Here is a 19,634-nt window from a genome sequence, read left to right as displayed (position 1 = left end):
GGGGCGTAGTCTGTTTTCTCCTCAGAGTCAATGGAGTCCATATCTCCTGCTATTCACAACCCCGCAATGCAGAATTTCATAATAAGTTCTAACATATTTACAATTTGAACACAAGTCGAGCGGGGATGACCTGTCATGAAGCTCTGACAGGATGACCCCGCTACATTTCTTCTATATAAATCTGATCTGATTGAAAGAAATCTTCTGTGTATTCAAAGTAATTCCAGTGCTGAGTGAGCTCTGCTGTGTTCAAATCATTCACCAGAAATCAGGAATGGTTTGAACACAGCAAAGCACACTCAGCACTGGAATTACTTTGAATACACAGAAGATTTATTTAAATCAAATCACAGATAGATAGAGATATATATATATATATATATATATATATATATATATATATATATATACAGTGTATGTGTGTGTGTGTGTGTGTGTATGTGTGTGTGTATATATATATATATATATATATATATATATATATATATATATATATATATATATATATATATATATATATATATATATATATATATATATATATAATTTCACTACTTAATAAGACTCTTTTGTACATCACTACAAAGCACTGCACACCATTTTTGGTTTTATTGCCCTATCTGCATTCTGCATACAGTCTGGCACCTCCCTTACCATGTCAGTCCTCTCAGTGTCCTCCCAGCGGCCCCCTTACCTGGCTCTACCGCTCTTCTGGCTCTTCTCCGGCTCTGCCTCATCCTCCTCCATCACACCTTTGGCTGGATACCCCGTGGCCGCCCTGAACCCTTCCGAGACCAAAAGCACTGATGGCTCCACTCTCCTCCTCGGAGCTCCGTGCTCCATAAGCCGGCCGCCGCCACTCTTAGCAGCAGGGACAGCTCCAGCCACCACAAACTCCAGCCCCAGTGCTCCATGTCCCTGCCAACGTGCACACAGTGTGGCTCCTCACTTCCGCATTACATCACCATGATACCGCCTGGGATCACTATCTATTGGCTGATGAGGGGAGAGGGAAGACACCCGAATCGCGATGCAGCGATTAAATTTGACACCCCTAATATTAACCATTCAATGTCCTTGGAATACATAGGAAACACTTCTTTCTTTTTTTTTTTTTTAACACCTTGAGCATCAGTGGCAGCTGGTGTGTGTGTGTGTGTGTGTTTTGTGTTGTTTTTTTTTTTTTAAGTTCAGGTCAATCGCACCCCCCCTTCAGTCGGTCGCCCCTGCACTTACCCCGTCAAGCGGGCAGCACTTCCCTCTGGGCGATGGCCATCTCATACATCTCCTCATGGCGGCCATCCTCTTCCCTAATGGATGGGCCACCACTGCTGAGCATATGCTTCCCTGAAAACTGTGCTATGTATAATTCAATACGTTTTTTGTTAGACGTGCACTACCGAAAAATTCGTTATTTTCTTTTTTTTGCTTTTTTTGGAAATTCAGGAAATTCTCAAATTCAGGAAATTTGAAAATTGAAAAATTCGGAAATTAACTAATTTGTCTAAATTCGTTAAACGAATTGAGAACTAAATGAATTGCACATGTCTACTTTTTATCTATCTTGTTCATGTGTAATGACAAGTGGTGTGTATGTGTTACACTTTGGAAGATGCATCTATAAGCTAATGGGATGATTTAATATAAAAAATCTGAAACATTTTCAGTTTTTATGAATAATGTCCCTGCCCTTGAACTAGCATACATATACTGTCAATAGCAGGGATTTTGCTGGACCCTGGCACATTCCCCCGGTCTTCTACTTAATCCCCCCGGGTATGGAGATGGTACATTCTATGTGTTTTTACCATTTTGAAACCTTCATTTTATGTTCTTCTTTTCAATCCAACTATATATATTTTTTTATATAGCGTTCCTGTGCAATCGGCAGCCGGTTCCAGTGTGAACTGAGACTTACTGTGACCAAACAATTGTAATCTTGCAGTAATGTTGTTTTTGGACAGTGAAGACTTTCTTAAGAACACCTATAATGTAAATTAACATGAAGCAATCTTTCTGATTGTAGATATATGTACTTTGACCCCAACTCTTACAAGAGTTGACTGAACACCCCATTATAACATTTTGGATTTCAGATTACCCCTTGCCAGACTTGTATTTACCTACCATACAATTTATTTTCTGAGAGCCTTAGAAAGCTCTATGGATCTTGGTATGATGACATCATTACACGTCAGTAGTAGATAGAAAAGAAAGCATTTTCGTTAGCTAGATCATAAAAATGCATAAAAATTTCAATTTTATGTGTAATTTTTTTTTTCTATGTATGTCTAGTATTTAGTTTTGCACAAAAGATTTCCTTTAAATGCACCAGTATAGATCAGATAGTGATCAGACATTTCACTACAATCCAACAGTAAATATTCTTTCCAAATCAAGCATACCTGGTTGGTTAAGCAAACATGTTTATTCCTATGAAAGTTGGAGGAGGGAGAATAGGAAAACATGCCAGATACTTGTTTTATCTAAAGCAAAATTCTTTTTTTTTTTTTCCCCCAACCTGGAGGGGGTAATAGGAGATTGCATAATTTTCAAAGACAAATATGCCCAGATTCACGTAGGGAGCGTGCAACTTTGACAGGCAAGTGCAGTATTCACAACGCAAAGTTGCGGCGGCGTAGAGTAAATAGGCCGGCGAAAGCCCGCCTAATTCAAATGTGGAACATGTGGGTGTGTTTTTTATGTTAATTCATTGTGACCCCACGTAAATGATGCTTTTTACGAACGGTGCATGCGCCGTCCGTGAAAGTATCCCAGTGCGCATGCTCCAAATTAACCTGCAAAAAGCCAATGCTTTCGACGTGAACGTAAATGACGCACAGCCCTATTCGCGAACGACTTACGCAAACGACTTAATCAACGGAAAATTTGGCGCTGGCCCGAGGTCCATACTTAACATTGGCTGCGCCTCATATAGCAGGGGTAACTTTACGCCGGAAAAAGCCTAACGTAAACGGCGTATCTGTACTGGGACGGCCGGATGTACGTTCGTGAATAGGCGTATCTAGCTGATTTACATATTCTAGGCGTAAATCAGCGTACACGCCCCTAGCGGCCAGCGTAAATATGCAGTTAAGATACAACGGCGTAGGAGACTTACGCTGGTCGTATCTTAGACAAATTCTGGCGTATCTGATTCTTTGAATCAGGCACCAAGATACGACGCGTCACACTCAGAGATACAACGGCGTATCTGGAGATACGTCGTTGTATCTCCTACCTGAATCTGGGCCATAGTTTCCTGGATTGAGAATGCATATTTCTTTATCGTACATCACGGGACACAGAGCGGCATTCATTACTATATGGGTTATATGGAGTACCTTCAGGTGTAGACACTGGCAATCTCAAACAGGAAATGCCCCTCCCTATATAACCCCCTCCCATAGGAGGAGTACCTCAGTTTTTACGCCAGTGTCTTAGGTGTTAGTCATGGTTTAGCTTGCCTCCGCATCCTTGGGATTAGGTGAGCTACCGGTTCTGTCCAAAAAAGCCTCAGCGCTAAAGTGGTCAGTAACCGGACCCCAAACCCTTGGGGTATAGCCCATAATGCTTTTCTTTTTAGAGAGCTGGACCCTGGGCCCAGAACTTAGAAACCTTTGGGTACCTAAAGTTTTCTGTTGCCAGGGTGCTATATGGGCCCAGGACAGTGGATCCTTCATAGGAACCCAGGGCCTGAAGGTCTAGACATCCCCACGGAGATGGGGGAAGATTGGGCCTCTTGCTTGGCAAAGTCCTGCGGCATGGAGCAGGTAAGTGAGGGGAAAACTTGCGGAACTTGGTTCTTAGCAGGTTTTTTTCTGGGGGGTCACAGGGGACATGCCTAAAGTTATGCACTGCATCTGGCAAACTAGTCACATATCATAAAGATAGGATGGCTCTCTATGTATTATTCCCCATAAGATGTGACCTCCCTTGTAGTGTTGGAAAAGCATTGAGTGGGGCCTGTGTTATATAAAAATATATGTGTGTGTCAGAGAGCTTTGCTTACCTGCAGGCCTCCAGGCGATGCTCCATTCAGTCTTCCTCCTCAGAGCCTGCAAGCAGGCAAAACGCTGACCTCCTCATGGTTCCAGGCTGCAGTTTGCTGGAACAGAGAGGTCCCTTCCTCCCAAAATCCCCCCCCCTCCCCCTGTCGGGAGGGGCATTTCCTGTTTGAGATTGCTGGGGGGGGAAGGGCGGGTCAGTGGCTTAAAGGAAGGGGCGGCCCTTCCTTGTGTGTTCCATTCAATACTTTGGAACTGAGGAGAAAGACCAGAGCGGCAGCACGGGGCGCCGAGGACACACAGTGGCCAGAAAGGATATTGCAGTCTTCAGAGGACTGTTTTTTCAAGCCTAGAAATAGGCTGTTTCTTTTCCATCTCATAGTTTTTCTTTGCAATACTACTCAGGGGGACAGAATGTTTTTTCTTTCCTGGATTTGAAACAAAAACGAAAAAAAAAAAAAAAAAAAGTCATCTAGGGGAGAGGAAGCATTTTTTTTATCCCCCAAACAGGTGTTTGGACAATTAACTTTTATAGTTCCAAATACCAATAGGTAGCAGGTGTACCTCGGTATTGTACCATGGCATCCGGGTCAGAGGGTACAAGAGGTGGGGATTCCCCCAGAGAGTCTGAGGTCTCAGACAAAGCTATGCCGCCGTTTTCCCTACAGGGAGCCTTGGGGCCATCGGGATCTGGGGCTGGAGCTGACGCGGGTCAGTCCAACCCTAAGATGGTCACGGAGGAGGTATTACTCACCTCTTTAAAAGAGATGCAGAAAAGCATGGGAAAAATGATAGCCGCAGCTATGCGGGGCAGTAAGCGGAATAGATCTCCGTCGCCCGAGCGCGGACCCTCAGAAGAGGAGGTCCTTTCCTCAGGGGAATTGGACGACCTCTTGGACAAGGACCAAGTAGGTTCAGGGATCGAAGACCCGGATACAGAGGAGTCTGGGGCAGTCTCCCTGAGGGAGAGCTGGTGGATTCAAGGATTGTCGGACTTGGTCCATAGGGCATTCAACTTGCCAGTACCAGATCTCCAGGTATCGACGGTTTCAGCTTTGGGCTCACTGAGGGCGCCTCAAAGCAATGCTGTGTTTCCGATCCATCCTCTATTAGAGGGAATTTTGTTCCAAGATTGGAACAAGCCAGATAAGATCTTCTTACCACCTAAGAGGTTCTCTGTCCTATATCCTATGGAAGAAAAATTTTCCAAAAGATGGGCTACTCCTGCAGTGGACGCAGCCATCTCATGTGTTAACAGATCGTTAACATGCCCTGTAGAAAACATACAGGTGTTCAAGGATCCAGTTGATAAGCGCTTGGAAGCACTACTTAAGAACTCCTTCACTACTGCAGGGGCAGTAGTACAGCCAGCTGTGGCTGCGATTGGGGTCGCTCAAGCATTATCGGATCAATTTAAGCAGATGCTTAAACTTATTCCGGCCCAGCAGGCAGAAAAATTTTCGGATGTCCCTAAGGCCATATGTTTTACGGTAGACGCAATCAAGGATTCTATCCAGCAAGCGTCACGTTTATCGTTATCCCTTATCCATATGAGAAGACTCTTATGGTTAAAAAGCTGGGAGGCTGAGCCCCCATGCAAGAAGCTCCTGGTAGGGTTCCCCTTCCATGGAGGACGACTCTTCGGAGAAGACCTAGATAAATACATTCAGACCATTTCAAACGGCAAGAGTACTCTCTTGCCAACTAAGAAGAAGGTTCAGGGACCTGCGTTTAAACGACAGTATTCCCCTGGGCAGGGGCCCTCTAATGCCAAGCAGTATCGACGGCCTCCTGCAAAAGCAAACTTCGGCTTCAACAGCAGATCACAAGGACAGGCTGTTAGAGGCAAAAGGCAGTGGTTTCGCAAACCAGCAAAACCAGCCCCCAAGCCAACCTTATGAAGGGGCGCCCCCACCCACGAAGGTGGGGGGAAGGCTGCGACTCTTTTCAGAGATTTGGGAAGCCAGCATTCCCGACGAGTGGGTACGGTCTTCCGTGGCCACAGGCTACAAATTAGATTTCCTAAGGTTTCCTCCTCCTCATTTCCAGAAGTCGAGGATTCCAAACGATCCGGAAAAGGGAGCCGCATTAAGATCGGCATTAGATCATCTACTTTCCCAGGAAGTAATAGTAGAGGTACCAGTCCTGGAACAGGGGCTGGGTTTCTACTCCAACCTATTCATCATCCCAAAATCCAATGGAGATGTCAGGCCAATTTTGGACCTAAAGATGGTAAATGCATATCTAAAGATCCGCTCATTTCGGATGGAATCCGTGCGGTCAGCAGCTGCCACACTCCAGAAGGACGACTTCATGGCGTCCATAGACATAAAGGATGCCTACCTTCATGTTCCAATTTATCAGCCACATCAAAGATATCTACGCTTCATGGTGGCTTCGCGTCACTTCCAATTCGTGGCGCTTCCCTTCGGGTTGGCTACGGCCCCCCGGGTGTTCACGAAGGTCCTAGCTCCAATCCTAGCCAAACTAAGGATCCAAGGGGTCACGATCCTAGCATACCTGGACGACCTCCTAGTCATAGATCACTCGTCTCCCGGCTTGGAGCGAGCAGTGGCCCTCACGGTCCAATACCTCGAGAGGTTCGGCTGGGTCCTAAATCGAGAAAAGTCAGCTTTCCAGCCCACAAAGCAGTTGGAATATCTCGGCATAAGATTAGACACAGAACAACAAGGAGTGTTCCTACCTCTGAGGAAGGTAAAAGCCATCAAGGAATTAATCCTACTGGTTCTAAGCAAGAAAGAACCGACTATTCGCCTATGTATGAGGTTACTAGGCAAGATGGTGGCCACATTCGAGGCGGTACCATACGCCCAGAGCCACACTCGCATCCTACAGGCAGCCATCCTGTCAGCATGGAGCAGAAGGCCACAGGCCTTGGATATCCCGTTGCCGCTCTCATCAAGAGTCCGACAAAGTCTGTGTTGGTGGTTAGACCCTCAGAATCTACTGAAGGGGAAGTCTTTCAGCCCAGTGGCTTGGAAGATAGTGACCACAGACGCCAGCCTGACGGGCTGGGGAGCAATTTTGGATGGTTGCACTCGCCAAGGTACTTGGGCAAAGCCAGAGAAGCAGTTGCCCATCAACATCTTGGAGCTCAGAGCTGCTCGACTAGCCCTCAGGGCTTGGACGTCAAAATTGCAGGGGTTCCCGGTGAGAATTCAATCAGACAATGCCACGGCCGTGGCATACATAAATCACCAAGGGGGAACCAGGAGTCAAGCCGCTCAGAGAGAGGTGAGCTTGATTCTTCTATGGGCAGAGGCTCATGTGCCCTGCATATCGGCAATATTCATTCCAGGAGTGGACAACTTTCAGGCGGACTTCTTAAGCCGCCAGACTCTATGGCCGGGGGAATGGTCTCTGCATCCACAAGTCTTTCAAGCACTCTGCCAAAGATGGGGAGTGCCGGACGTGGATATCATGGCATCGAGACTCAACAAGAAACTAGACAGGTTCATGTCCCGCTCAAGGGATCCGATGGCCTGCGGAACCGATGCGTTGGTTTGCCCTTGGCATCAGTTCAAACTTCTTTATGCGTTTCCCCCGCTCCAGTTACTACCCCGCCTGCTGCGCAGGATCCGGGTGGAGCACATACCAGTCATCCTGGTAGCTCCAGCATGGCCCAGAAGAGCATGGTACTCACTAATCTTAAGGATGGTAGTGGGAGACCCGTGGACTCTTCCTCTACGGCCAGACCTGCTATCGCAAGGTCCGATCCTCCACCCTGCCTTACGGCATCTAAATTTGACGGCCTGGAAGCTGAATCCCTGATTCTCAGGGGTAGAGGTCTGTCTCAGAAAGTAATCTCTACCCTAATCAGAGCCAGGAAACCGGTCTCTAGGGTGATTTATTACAGGGTCTGGAAGGCCTATGTAGGCTGGTGTGAGTCCAAGCGATGGCTTTCTCGCAAATTTACCATCGATAGAGTATTAAGTTTTCTCCAGCTAGGAGTGGATAAAGGATTGGCATTAAGCACAATCAAAGGACAGATTTCTGCTCTGTCAGTGTGGTTTCAGCGGCCGCTGGCCACCCACTCGCTGGTTAAGACCTTCCTTCAAGGGGTCTTACGTATTAGACCTCCAGTTAAATCCCCGCTTTGTCCGTGGGATTTAAATCTTATTCTGTCAAGTTTACAGAAACAACCGTTTGAGCCGTTGGCTGATATTCCTTTGGTTCTACTGACAAGGAAGTTAGTATTTTTGGTTGCCATAGTTTCCGCAAGAAGAGTTTCGGAGCTGGCAGCCTTATCCTGTAAGGAACCATATCTTGTTTTTCATAAGGACAGGGTCGTTCTCCGCCCTCATCCTTCCTTCCTTCCGAAGGTCATATACAGTTTTCATTTGAACCAGGATTTGGTATTACCATCCTTCTTCCCTAAACCTACTTCCAGAAAGGAAGGGTTGCTGCATACCTTGGATATTGTCAGGGCCATGAAGGCCTATCTTAAAGCTACAAAGAAGATCCGGAAGACAGATGTGCTGTTCATTCTACCGGATGGGCCCAAGAAGGGGCAGGCAGCTGCAAAGTCCACCATTTCTAGGTGGATTAAGCAATTAATCACTCAGGCCTACGGCTTGAAAGGGTTGCCTCCTCCAGTATCATTAAAGGCTCATTCTACTAGAGCCATGGGCGCCTCCTGGGCAGCACACCACCAGATCTCTATGGCTCAAGTTTGCAAGGCGGCAACCTGGTCTTCTGTCCACACGTTTACAAAATTCTACAAGTTGGACGTAAGAAGGAATACTGATACTGCCTTCGGGCAGGCAGTGCTGCAGGCTGCAGTTTGAGACCCTCGGATTCCGGGGGCTCCTCTTGTTCGAGTTAAATTTAAAAATTTTATTTTTCTCAACTAAGTTGGATTTATTATGATTTGAGTATATCTCTAAATTAAATCCTTTTGTCTTGGAGATGTTCTCCCTCCCCTCATTGTAAGCATTGCTTTGGGACATCCCATATAGTAATGAATGCCGCTCTGTGTCCCGTGATGTACGATAAAGAAAAAGAGATTTTTAATACAGCTTACCTGTAAAATCTTTTTCTTGGAGTACATCACGGGACACAGAGCTCCCACCCCTCTTTTTTGAGGACCATTTTGGGAGGCATACTGCTTGCTACAAAACTGAGGTACTCCTCCTATGGGAGGGGGTTATATAGGGAGGGGCATTTCCTGTTTGAGATTGCCAGTGTCTACACCTGAAGGTACTCCATATAACCCATATAGTAATGAATGCCGCTCTGTGTCCCGTGATGTACTCCAAGAAAAAGATTTTACAGGTAAGCTGTATTAAAAATCTCTTTATTCTCTAAAATGCGCAAACATGATTGATTGATTGATTTAATGGATTTATAATGCGCCAAATACTGACCCGTCAGGGCAGTGTCTACTTACAAACTGGTAGCTTTTAAATACCACAGAATTTTCATTAGTCTACTCTATTTTTCCAACAGAAGCTGTGACAGAAAGTTTCATGCATATGGGTGTGGATATTTCCGGAAGCAAAGATTTTAATCCACACTTAACTTTTTTGAAGCTCACAAAGGCTCCATTCCTACGGAGAAAGGTAAAGATTTTTCTTTCTGTAGGAGTCAAACTAAAAAAAAGGCAACATGTTTAATTTTGTACCACATAGTTTGTTTTATATTGTACTTGTAATAAAATAACAAGGACACACAAAATACAATTGAGTCCATAGAACTTGAATTCTCTTTACTGGACACTACATTTTACAAGTGTGGTCAGCAACTGTATTGGCCATGGTGCACAGGTACGTGCAGCTCTGCTCTGAAGTATAGGTGTGTGGTTATAGAAAGATACTTAACAGACTATCTGGCTCCCACCTCCACTGGGCTGTGCTTGGTAATTTTGCCATGCAAAGTACTTTATATGTGCATACAGTTTGGAGTTCAATAGTTTTCCATTGTCCTTTCAGGCAGAATGAGGGTGGTGGGTGTCCTAAATGGTTGTCCTCCAAATCCACCAACTTATTCGACTGCATTTTGTTTTAACATAAAACATGTAGCTAAAGCTAGGAGCTTCAGTTGATTTAAACTTTTTTAAATTGAATGTGATTGTGGTTGCAGATTTTCAGTAACTGTGTTTACATGGAGCACTATCAAAAACATAAATACTCCAGTGAGTAGCAGTTCTGTGGGCAAAACACCCTTTAACCACTTAAGCCCCGGACCATTTTGTAGCTAAAGGACCGGGCCCCTTTTTGCGATTCGGCACTGTGTCACTTTAACTGACAATTGCGCGGTCATGCGACGTGGCTCCCAAACAAAATTGACGTCCTTTTTTTTCCCACAAATAGAGCTTTCTTTTGGTGGTATTTGATTACCTCTTCGGTTTTTATTTTTTGCGCTATAAACAAAAATAGAGTGACAATTTTGAATAAAATTCAATATTTTTTACTTTTTGCTATAATAAATATTCCCCAAAAATATATATACAAAAAAAAATTATATATTTTTTGGTTCCTCAGGTTAGGCCGATACGTATTCTTCTACATATTTACAATAAGCATTTATTGATTGGTTTGCGCAAAAGTTATAGCATCTACAAAATAGGGAATAGTTTTGACATTTTTATTAAAAAAATGTTTTGCTAGTAATGGTGGCGATCAGCATTTTTTTTTTTTATCATGACTGCGACATTATGGCGGACACATTGGACACTTTTGACACTATTTTGGGGCCATTGTCATTTTTACAGCGATCAGTGCTATAAAAATGCATGGGTTACTGTGAAAATGACACTGGCAGTGAAGGGGTTAACCTGTAGGGAGCGCTGAAGGGGTTAAGTGTTTCCTAGGAAATGATTACTACTGTGTGGGGGCGTGGCTTGGCGTGTGATGTCACTGATCGTCGTTCCCTATGACAGAGAACAGACGATCAGTGACGCTCACACAAGGAAGAACGGGGAAAGATTTGTTTACACTTGCCTCTCCCCGTTCTTCAGCTCTGTGATTCGATCGCGGGACACCAGTCACAGAGCTCAGGTGCCGGCGGTGCGCACGACCCACGTCTAGGCTCTTAAAGGGCAATGTACCTGCTTGTGCCCAGCTGTGTCATTTTGCCGACGTATATATCGGCGTGAGGCGGTCCTTAAGTGGTTAATGAGAGTAATTTATAAAAATAGGCAGACTTGTAGGAAAGTGGTGTTCTGCAGTTTGTTTGCTTACCTGAAGATGGTGCCGTGCCATTTCCTTAGGGTGGCAGGAACTCGTTGGGGACTAAATTGTTCCAACATTTCATTGGGAATGTTCAACTGGGAAGAGAACAGAGAAGCAGCATCGTCCTATAGCAGCATAGTGAAATGCATGATGCGGCCTCATCTAGGGAATGAGTCTGAATGGCAAGGTAAATGCTTAAAGGGGTTGTAAAGGTTAGTTTTTTATTTTCTAAATGGGTTCTTTTAAGCTAGTGCATTGTTGGTTCACTTACCTTTTCCTTCAATTTCCCTTCTAAATGTTTTTTTTCTTTGTCTGAATTTCTCACTCCCTGTTTCTCCTCAGTAAGCTTGCCCCCATTATCCGAGCTGTTGTGGCTGGGGGTTAGTCAGCCAAAACAGCTTACTGAGGAGGAACAGGAAGTGAGAAATTCAGACAAAGAAAAAAAACATTTAGAAGGGAAATTGAAGGAAAAGGTAAGTGAACCAACAATGCACTAGCTTAAAGGAGCCTATTTAGAAAATAAAACAGGAACCTTTACAACCCCTTTAATATACTAGACTTCCAATTAATACAGAAACCTTAAAGTGTAATTTATAATGTAATTAATAATGCACAGTCAATACTAAAAATATACTATAACTAAAACTCCTCAGCATAGTGGTGGTGGTTTGGGGAAGTGATTGTCCTCCTGGCAGTGAGAGAGGACCCCACTGACAGAACATGTTCTAAGTGAACATCTATTGGGCGCTGAGTGTTCACTTGGACTCCTGGAGCCATAATATTAACCATGATGGACCTGCAGGGCTCTGCATGATGTTTTGGGCATTTGGAGCTTGATTTGGATCAGGGGGATGAAGGGGATTGTAAGGCCTCGTACAGACGACCGAACATGTCTGCTGAAACTGGTCCGCTGACCAGTTTCACCAGACATGTTCGGTCGTGTGTACGGTCGAACGGACAGGTTTTTCTAGCGGACATTTGTCCAGCCGACCGTTTTGCAGCGGACAAATGTTTCTTAGCATGCGGACTGTCCCCTCGTCTGTACGAGGCCTAAAATTATCAGACTGCATTCTGTGCACATGTATGGCAAACAGATCGGTCTGGGAGGGCTTGGGCAGTAACCGTGTACAGAGGAAGGCCTGTTTAATGGCGAGACCCAATATTTAGGGATCACTTGGATTAGCTCAGTAACAGCCCACAGAATGGAGACAGAAGAAAGTCCATAACTATGCAAGTAACCACTCTTTACAACATTGGTGTGTTGAGAAGTGTCGCTGAACAGCAGCAGGAGACGATGCCTACAGCTATGAACTGTGCACATAAAAATACCAAGATAGAAAGGAACCCCCAAAAAATGTGATCTGCCAAATCTTGATATTTGTGTACACAGCAGAGTCCGGTAATCTTGTCTTGGGTCTACTGTTGATGCTGATGGTAGTAATGTGATGACGTGGGTGTTTTTTGGAACATTTTAATAATATAATAATAAGAGAATCTTTTGGGTTCCAAGGTATACTCTTGAATTATGTCTGATCATATGCATCTTTTTATGGGTAGCAGATAAGTGTATATAACAAATCGTCCACTGAATACATTCCATGTGGGGCTCTGGTGTTTTTGAAGGCATCATGCAATTTTAACCCTAACCCAACCCAACCCTAGGCCCTAACCTTAACCCTAACCCTTTTTTTTACAAATATAAAGATGTTTTTTAGACAGCAGTTTTTTTTAGCTCAGCCAGTGGGTATCTTCTCATGCAAAGAATTAGGTTAGGGTCCGTATACAGTAGTTTGATACTTCATTACTGACCTGTTGATCCATCTTGAAATATTTTTTGCATCTTGTATACCTTGTAAGTCCTGTCAATGTGTCACTTGACAGTCTGACTGTTAATTGTGGCATGTCTTGAAAATCAAAGGTTAATATTATACTGTATTAGCAGGACATTTTTAGTTCCTAGAGGAAACATGCTTACCTGTCCAAGGATAATGGAAATGTCTTGGATGATTCAGATGCAAGCAATCAGGAGTATGCAGTCCTGGAAAGGAGGATATCAGGACTGCTTACTAGGAGGAGTGGAGTACAGAGGTGTGTTTACAGACAAATAGCAAGTATACAGTAGAGATAGAGCAAGTTGTCTGCTGATTAATAGTCGTCGTATTAACCACTTAAGCTCCGGACCAATACGCTGTCTAAAGACCAGAGGTGTTTTTACAATTTGGCAATGCGCTGCTTTAACTGGTAATTGCGCGGTCATGCAATGTTGTACCGAAACGAAACTTGCGTCCTTTTCTTCCCACAAATAGAGCTTTATTTTGATGGTATTTGATCGCCTCTGCGATTTTTATTTTTTGCGATATAAACGCAAAAAGACCGTAAATTTTTTAAAAAAATGATTTTTCTTATAACAAAAAGTAAAAAAAATCGAATAAACTAAATTTTAGTCAAACATTTAGGCCAAAATGTATTCAGCCACATGTCTTTAGTAAAAAAAATCGCAATAAGCGTATATTTATTGGTTTTCGCAAAAGTTATAGCGTCTACAAACTAGGGTACATTTTCTGGAATTTACACAGCTTTTATTTTATGACTGCCTATCTCATTTCTTGAGGTGCTAAAATGGCAAGGCAGTACAAAACCCCCCCAAATGACCCCATTTTGGAAAGTAGACACCCCAAGGAAACTGCTGAGAGGCATGTTGAGTCCATTGAATATTTAATTTTTTTGTCCCAAGTGATTGAATAATGACGAAAAAAAAAAAAAAAAAAAATGTTTACAAAAAGTTGTCACTAAATGATATATTTCTCACACATGCCATGGTTATATGTGGAATTGCACCCCAAAATACATTCTGCTGCTTCTCCTGAGTACGGGGATACCACATGTGTGGGACTTTTTGGGAGCCTAGCCGCATACGGGGCCCCAAAACCCAAGCACCGCCTTCAGCATTTCTAAGGGCACAAATTTTTGATTTCACTCCTCACTACCTATCAAGGTTTCGAAGGCCATAAAATGCCAAAATAGCAAAAAAAAAAACCAAATGACCCCATTTTGGAAAGTAGACACCCTAAGCTATTTGCTGAGAGGCATGTCGAGTCCATGGAATATTTTATATTTTGACACAAGTTGCGGGAATATGACAAACTGATTTTTTTTTGCACAAAGTTGTCACTAAATGATATATTGCTCACACATGCCATAGTTATATGTGGAATTGCACCCCAAAAGACATTCTGCTGCTTCTCCCGAGTACGGGGATACCACATATGTGGGACTTTTTGTGAGCCTAGCCACGTACGGGGCCCCGAAAACAAAGCACCGCCTTCAAGATTTCTAAGGGCATACATTTTTGATTTCACTCCTCACTACCTATCACTACCTATCACAGTTTTGAAGGCCATAAAATGCCAAGATGTCACACAACCCCCCCAAATGACCCCATTTTGGAAAGAAGACACCCCAAGCTATTTGCTGAGAGGCATGTTGAGTCCATGGAATATTTAATTTTATGGCCCCAAGTGATTGAATAATGACCAAAAAAAAAAAAAAAAAAATTTTTACAAAACGTTGTCACTAAATGATATATTTCTCACATATGCCATGGGCATATGTGGAATTGCACCCCAAAATACATTCTGCTGCTTCTCCTGAGTACGGGGATACCACATGTGTGGGACTTTTTGGGAGCCTAGCCGCGTACGGGACCCCGAAAACCAATCACCGCCTTCAGGATTTCTAAGGGCATAAATTTTTGATTTCACTCCTCACTACCTATCACAGTTTCGAAGGCAATAAAATGCCAAAACAGCACAAAACCCCCCCAAATGACCCCATTTTGGAAAGTAGACACCCCAAGCTATTTGCTGAGAGGCATGTTGAGTCCATGGAATATTTAATTTTTTTGCCCCAAGTCACTGAATAATGACCAAAAAAAAAAAAATACAAAACGTTGTCACTAAATGATATATTTCTCACACATGCCACGGTTATATGTGGAATTGCACCCCAAAATACATTCTGCTGCTTCTCCTGAGTACGGGGATACCACATGTGTGGGACTTTTTGGGAGCCTAGCCGCGTACGGGGCCCCGAAAACCAAGCACTGCCTTCAAGATTTGTGTGAATGAAATCAAAAATTTATGTCCTTAGAAATCTTGAAGGCGGTGCTTGGTTTTCGGGGTCTCATACGCGGCTAGGCTCCCAAAAAGTCCCACACATGTGGTATCCCCGTACTCAGGAGAAGTAGCAGAATGTATTTTGGGGTGCAATTCCACATATAACCATGGCATGTGTGAGAAATATATCATTTAGTGACAATGTTTTGTACATTTTTTTATTTTAATTTTTTTTGGTCATGATTCAATCACTTGGGGCAAAAAAATTAAATATTCCATGGACTCAACATGCCTCTCAGCAAATAGCTTGGGGTGTCTACTTTCCAAAATGGGGTCATTTGGGGGTTTTTTGTGCTATTTTGGCATTTTATGGCCTTCGAAACTGTGATAGGTAGTGAGGAGTGAAATCAAAAATTTGCGCCCTTAGAAATGCTGAAGGCGGTGCTTGGTTTTCGGGGTCCCGTACGCGGCTAGGCTCCCAAAAAGTCCCAAACATGTGGTATCCCCGTACTCAGGAGAAGCAGCAGAATGTATTTTAGGGTGCAACTCCACATATAACCATGGCATGTGTGAGCAATATATCATTTAGTGACACATTTTTCTTTTTTTTTTTTTTTTTCTCATTATTCAATCACTTTGGACAAAAAAAAAAAAAATCAATGGACTCAACATGCCTCTCAGCAGTTTCCTTGGGGTGTCTTCTTTCCAAAATGGGGTCATTTGGGGTTTTTTTGTGCTATTTTGGCATTTTATGGCCTTCGAAACTGTGATAGGTAGTGAGGAGTGAAATCAAAAATTTACACCCTTAGAAAGCCTGAAGGCGGTGATTGGTTTTTGGGGTCCCGTACGCGGCTAGGCTCCCAAAAAGTCTCACACATGTGGTATCCCCGTACTCAGGAGAAGCAGCAGAATGCATTTTGGGGTGTAATTCCACATATGCCCATGGCATGTTTGGGCAATATATCATTTAGTGACAACTTTGCGCAAAAAAAAATATATATATATATATATATATATATTTATATTTCCCGCAACTTGGGTCAAAATCTAAAATATTCCATGGACTTAAGATGCCTCTCAGCAAATAGCTTGGGGTGTCTACTTTCCAAAATGGGGTCATTTGGGGGGGTTTTCAATTGTCCTGGCATTTTATGCACAACAATTAGAAGCTTATGTCACACATCACCCACTCTTCTAACCACTTGAAGAAAAAGCCCTTTCTGACACTGTTTGTTTACATAAAAACATATTATTTTTTTGCAAGAAAGTAAAGTTGAACCCCCAAACATTATATATTTTTTTAAAGCAAAGGCCCTACAGATTAAAATGGTAGGTGTTGCAAAAAAAATTTCTACACAGTATTTGCGCAGCGTTTTTTCAAACGCATTTTTTGGGGAAAAAATACACTTTTTTTTATTTTAAAGCACTAAAACACACTATATTGCCCAAATTATTGATGAAATAAAAATTATGATCTTAGGCCGAGTACATGGATACCAAACACGACATACTTTAAAATTGCGCACAAACGCGCAGTGGCGACAAACTACATACATTTTTAAAAGCCTTTAAAAGCCTTTACAGGTTACCACATTAGATTTACAGAGTAGGTCTACTGCTAAAATGACTGCCCTCGATCTGCCCTTCGCGGTGATACCTCACATGCATGGTGCAATTGCTGTTTACATATGACTCCAGACCGACGCTTGCGTTCGTCTTTGCGCAAGAGCAGGGGGGGACAGGGATGCTTTTTTTTATTTTTTTATTTTTTTATATATTTATTTCGCTTTTTTTATTTTATTTGTTAACTGTTCCTTCCATTTATTTATTTTTTTACCATTTTTATTGTTATCTCAGGGAATGTAAATATCCCTTATGATAGCAATAGTTAGTGACAGGTACTCTTTTTTTTTTTTAAATGGGGTCTATTAGACCCTAGATCTTTCCTCTGCCCTCAAAGCATCTGACCACACCAAGATCGGTGTGATAAAATGCTTTCCCATATTCTCAATGGCGCCGTTTATATCTGGGGGGGGGGGACATTCCCTCCCACTGAATGTAAAAGCAGTCTAGAGGCTAATTAGCCGCTAGGACTGCTTTTACATGAAAGCCGACCGCTGGCTGAAAAGAATGATACCAAGATGATGCCTAAACCCGCAGGCATCATTCTGGTATAACCATTCAAAGTCCTGCAACATACCAGTACGTTGATGGTTCTTGTTGGACATGTATTGTAATCTTTTTTTTTTTCATGCAGTCTGTTGGCTGAACAAAAAAAAGATTGATCGGTGGGTATGCCCACCATTAGAATACCTCCCTTCATCCACCCACTTCTAATGATGGGCATACATGCACCATTTATATATGCCGAAGCATGGGGGCATCCTCCCGCAAAAAAGTTATGCCGCGTACGGTCGGACTTTTCTATGCCGCGTACACACGGTCGGACTTTTCTATGCCGTGTACACATGGTCAGACTTTTCCACAGGAAAGCCTCCGTAGGAATGTCAACCGTATGTACGCGGCATTAGGAGCAAAATCGCTCCTCCGCCCCTAATGCCCCCATGCTCCGGCATATATGCTCTTTTTTGAACTGTAGTGGTGAAATCACCTCCTACAGCATTGGAGTCGCGGCTTTATATATCGTGGGAGCAAACGCTGTTGCTGTCACGCTAAATAAATCCGCACTGCAACTGAATGGCGTACCTGCTAAGCAAATGATGGTTAACATTAAAACAAAGTAACATTCCAGTATAACAGTAAGATCATACCATACCTGCAAAGCAAATACCTATAAAAAAACATAGTAAAAAATAAAACATTTTTTAACGCAACCTGTGCCTAAAATATATATATATGCCAAAGCATGGGGGCATCCTCCCGCAAAAAAGTTATGCCGCGTACGGTCGGACTTTTCTATGCCGCGTACACACGGTCGGACTTTTCTATGCCGTGTACACATGGTCAGACTTTTCCACGGGAAAGCCTCCGTAGGAATGTCAACCGTATGTACGCGGCATTAGGAGCAAAATCGCTCCTCCGCCCCTGCTGCCCGCATGCTTCGTCATATATGCTCTTTTTTTTAACTGTGGTGGTGAAATCACCTCCTACAGCACTGGAGTCGCGGCTTTATATATCGTGGGAGCAAACGCTGTTGCTGTCAAGATAAATAAGTCCGCGCAACAGCTGAATGGCGTACCTGAAAACAGTAAAATAAATTACATACCTGAAAAGCAAGCATGAAAAAACATAACAACAATAAAACTTTGCAGAATAGAATACAGTAAAAAAGAGCAGAACAATAGAGAGAGAATAGAGAGGGAGAGAACAATAAAACGACAACTATTTTTGTTTTTTTTATTTTATATTTTTTTGTGTGTTTTTATTTTTTACTTTTTTTTTTTTTTTTTTTTAACACTTTTTTTTGTAACTGTGAACTGTAACTTCAACTTTTCGGTTCCAGGTTTGGGTCTCTCAAAATGCGATGGCATCTTGGGAGACCCTGTGTGAGTGTGCCTAGCCTGTGAAATGTTTCACCCTACACTAATAATTAACGTGTGTGTGGAAGCGTTCAAAACATTCACCAATACAAAGACCAGGATTGCCAGGACATTTGGGACAAAAATAACGGGTGTCACGCCTAAATCCGCGCTTGGTACAGACACGACATTTTCTTTGGGGGGCTCGTTGGGTAGGGGTACTCGGGAGGACATAAGAAAAATGCCTCTCATGCAGTCGGCTTACTGCATTTGGTAGGAGATGGTGAGGTACAATACCGCCTGGATACAGGAGTTCTGTGATGATATCCCTCTGGAATTGAAGGAAGGATTCATTCCGTCCTGAAGCTCTGTATACGACATGAGCATTCAGTAGAGCCAATTGAAATAAATGTAGAGACACTTTTTTGTACCAGCGTCTCGTCTTACGGGCAATATGATACGGCGCCATCAACTGGTCGTTGAGGTCCACCCCTCCCATATTAAGGTTATATTCGTGGACACAGAGGGGTTTCTCCACAACACCAGTCGCCGTACGAATTTGGACTGTCGTGTCTGCGTGAAGGGTGGTAAGAACGAAAACATTCCTATTGTCCCGCCACTTCACAGCGAGCAAATTTTTACATCTGCAGCAGGCTCTCGCCCCCGGCCTAACACGGGCATCTACAAGCCGCTGGGGGAAGCCCCGGCGATTAGGTCGCACGGTGCCACATGCTCCAATCTGTTGATCAAATAAGTGGCTAAAAAGTGGCACGCTGCTGTAAAAATTGTCCACATACAAATGGTACCCCTTTCCGAATAAGGGTGACACCAAGTCCCAAA

The 19,634-nt window shown here is 43.3% G+C and overlaps 1 protein-coding gene across 1 annotated transcript in view; it reads left to right on the top strand.

The window, feature by feature from the left end:
• LOC120940886 (A-kinase anchor protein 7-like) overlaps positions 1-19,634 on the top strand; it is a 159,192-nt gene that overhangs the window by 97,116 nt on the left and 42,442 nt on the right. The window contains exon 6 of the mRNA XM_040353997.1: positions 9,477-9,589. Coding sequence (XP_040209931.1) covers positions 9,477-9,589 — 113 coding nt within the window. The remainder of the gene's footprint in view (positions 1-9,476; positions 9,590-19,634) is intronic.

This window comes from Rana temporaria, chromosome 5 (genome assembly GCF_905171775.1).
Source record: "Rana temporaria chromosome 5, aRanTem1.1, whole genome shotgun sequence".
In the NCBI taxonomy this organism is placed as follows: domain Eukaryota; kingdom Metazoa; phylum Chordata; class Amphibia; order Anura; family Ranidae; genus Rana; species Rana temporaria.
Note: the sequence above shows the minus strand (reverse complement) of the source record. Positions and strands in the feature narration are given on the sequence as shown.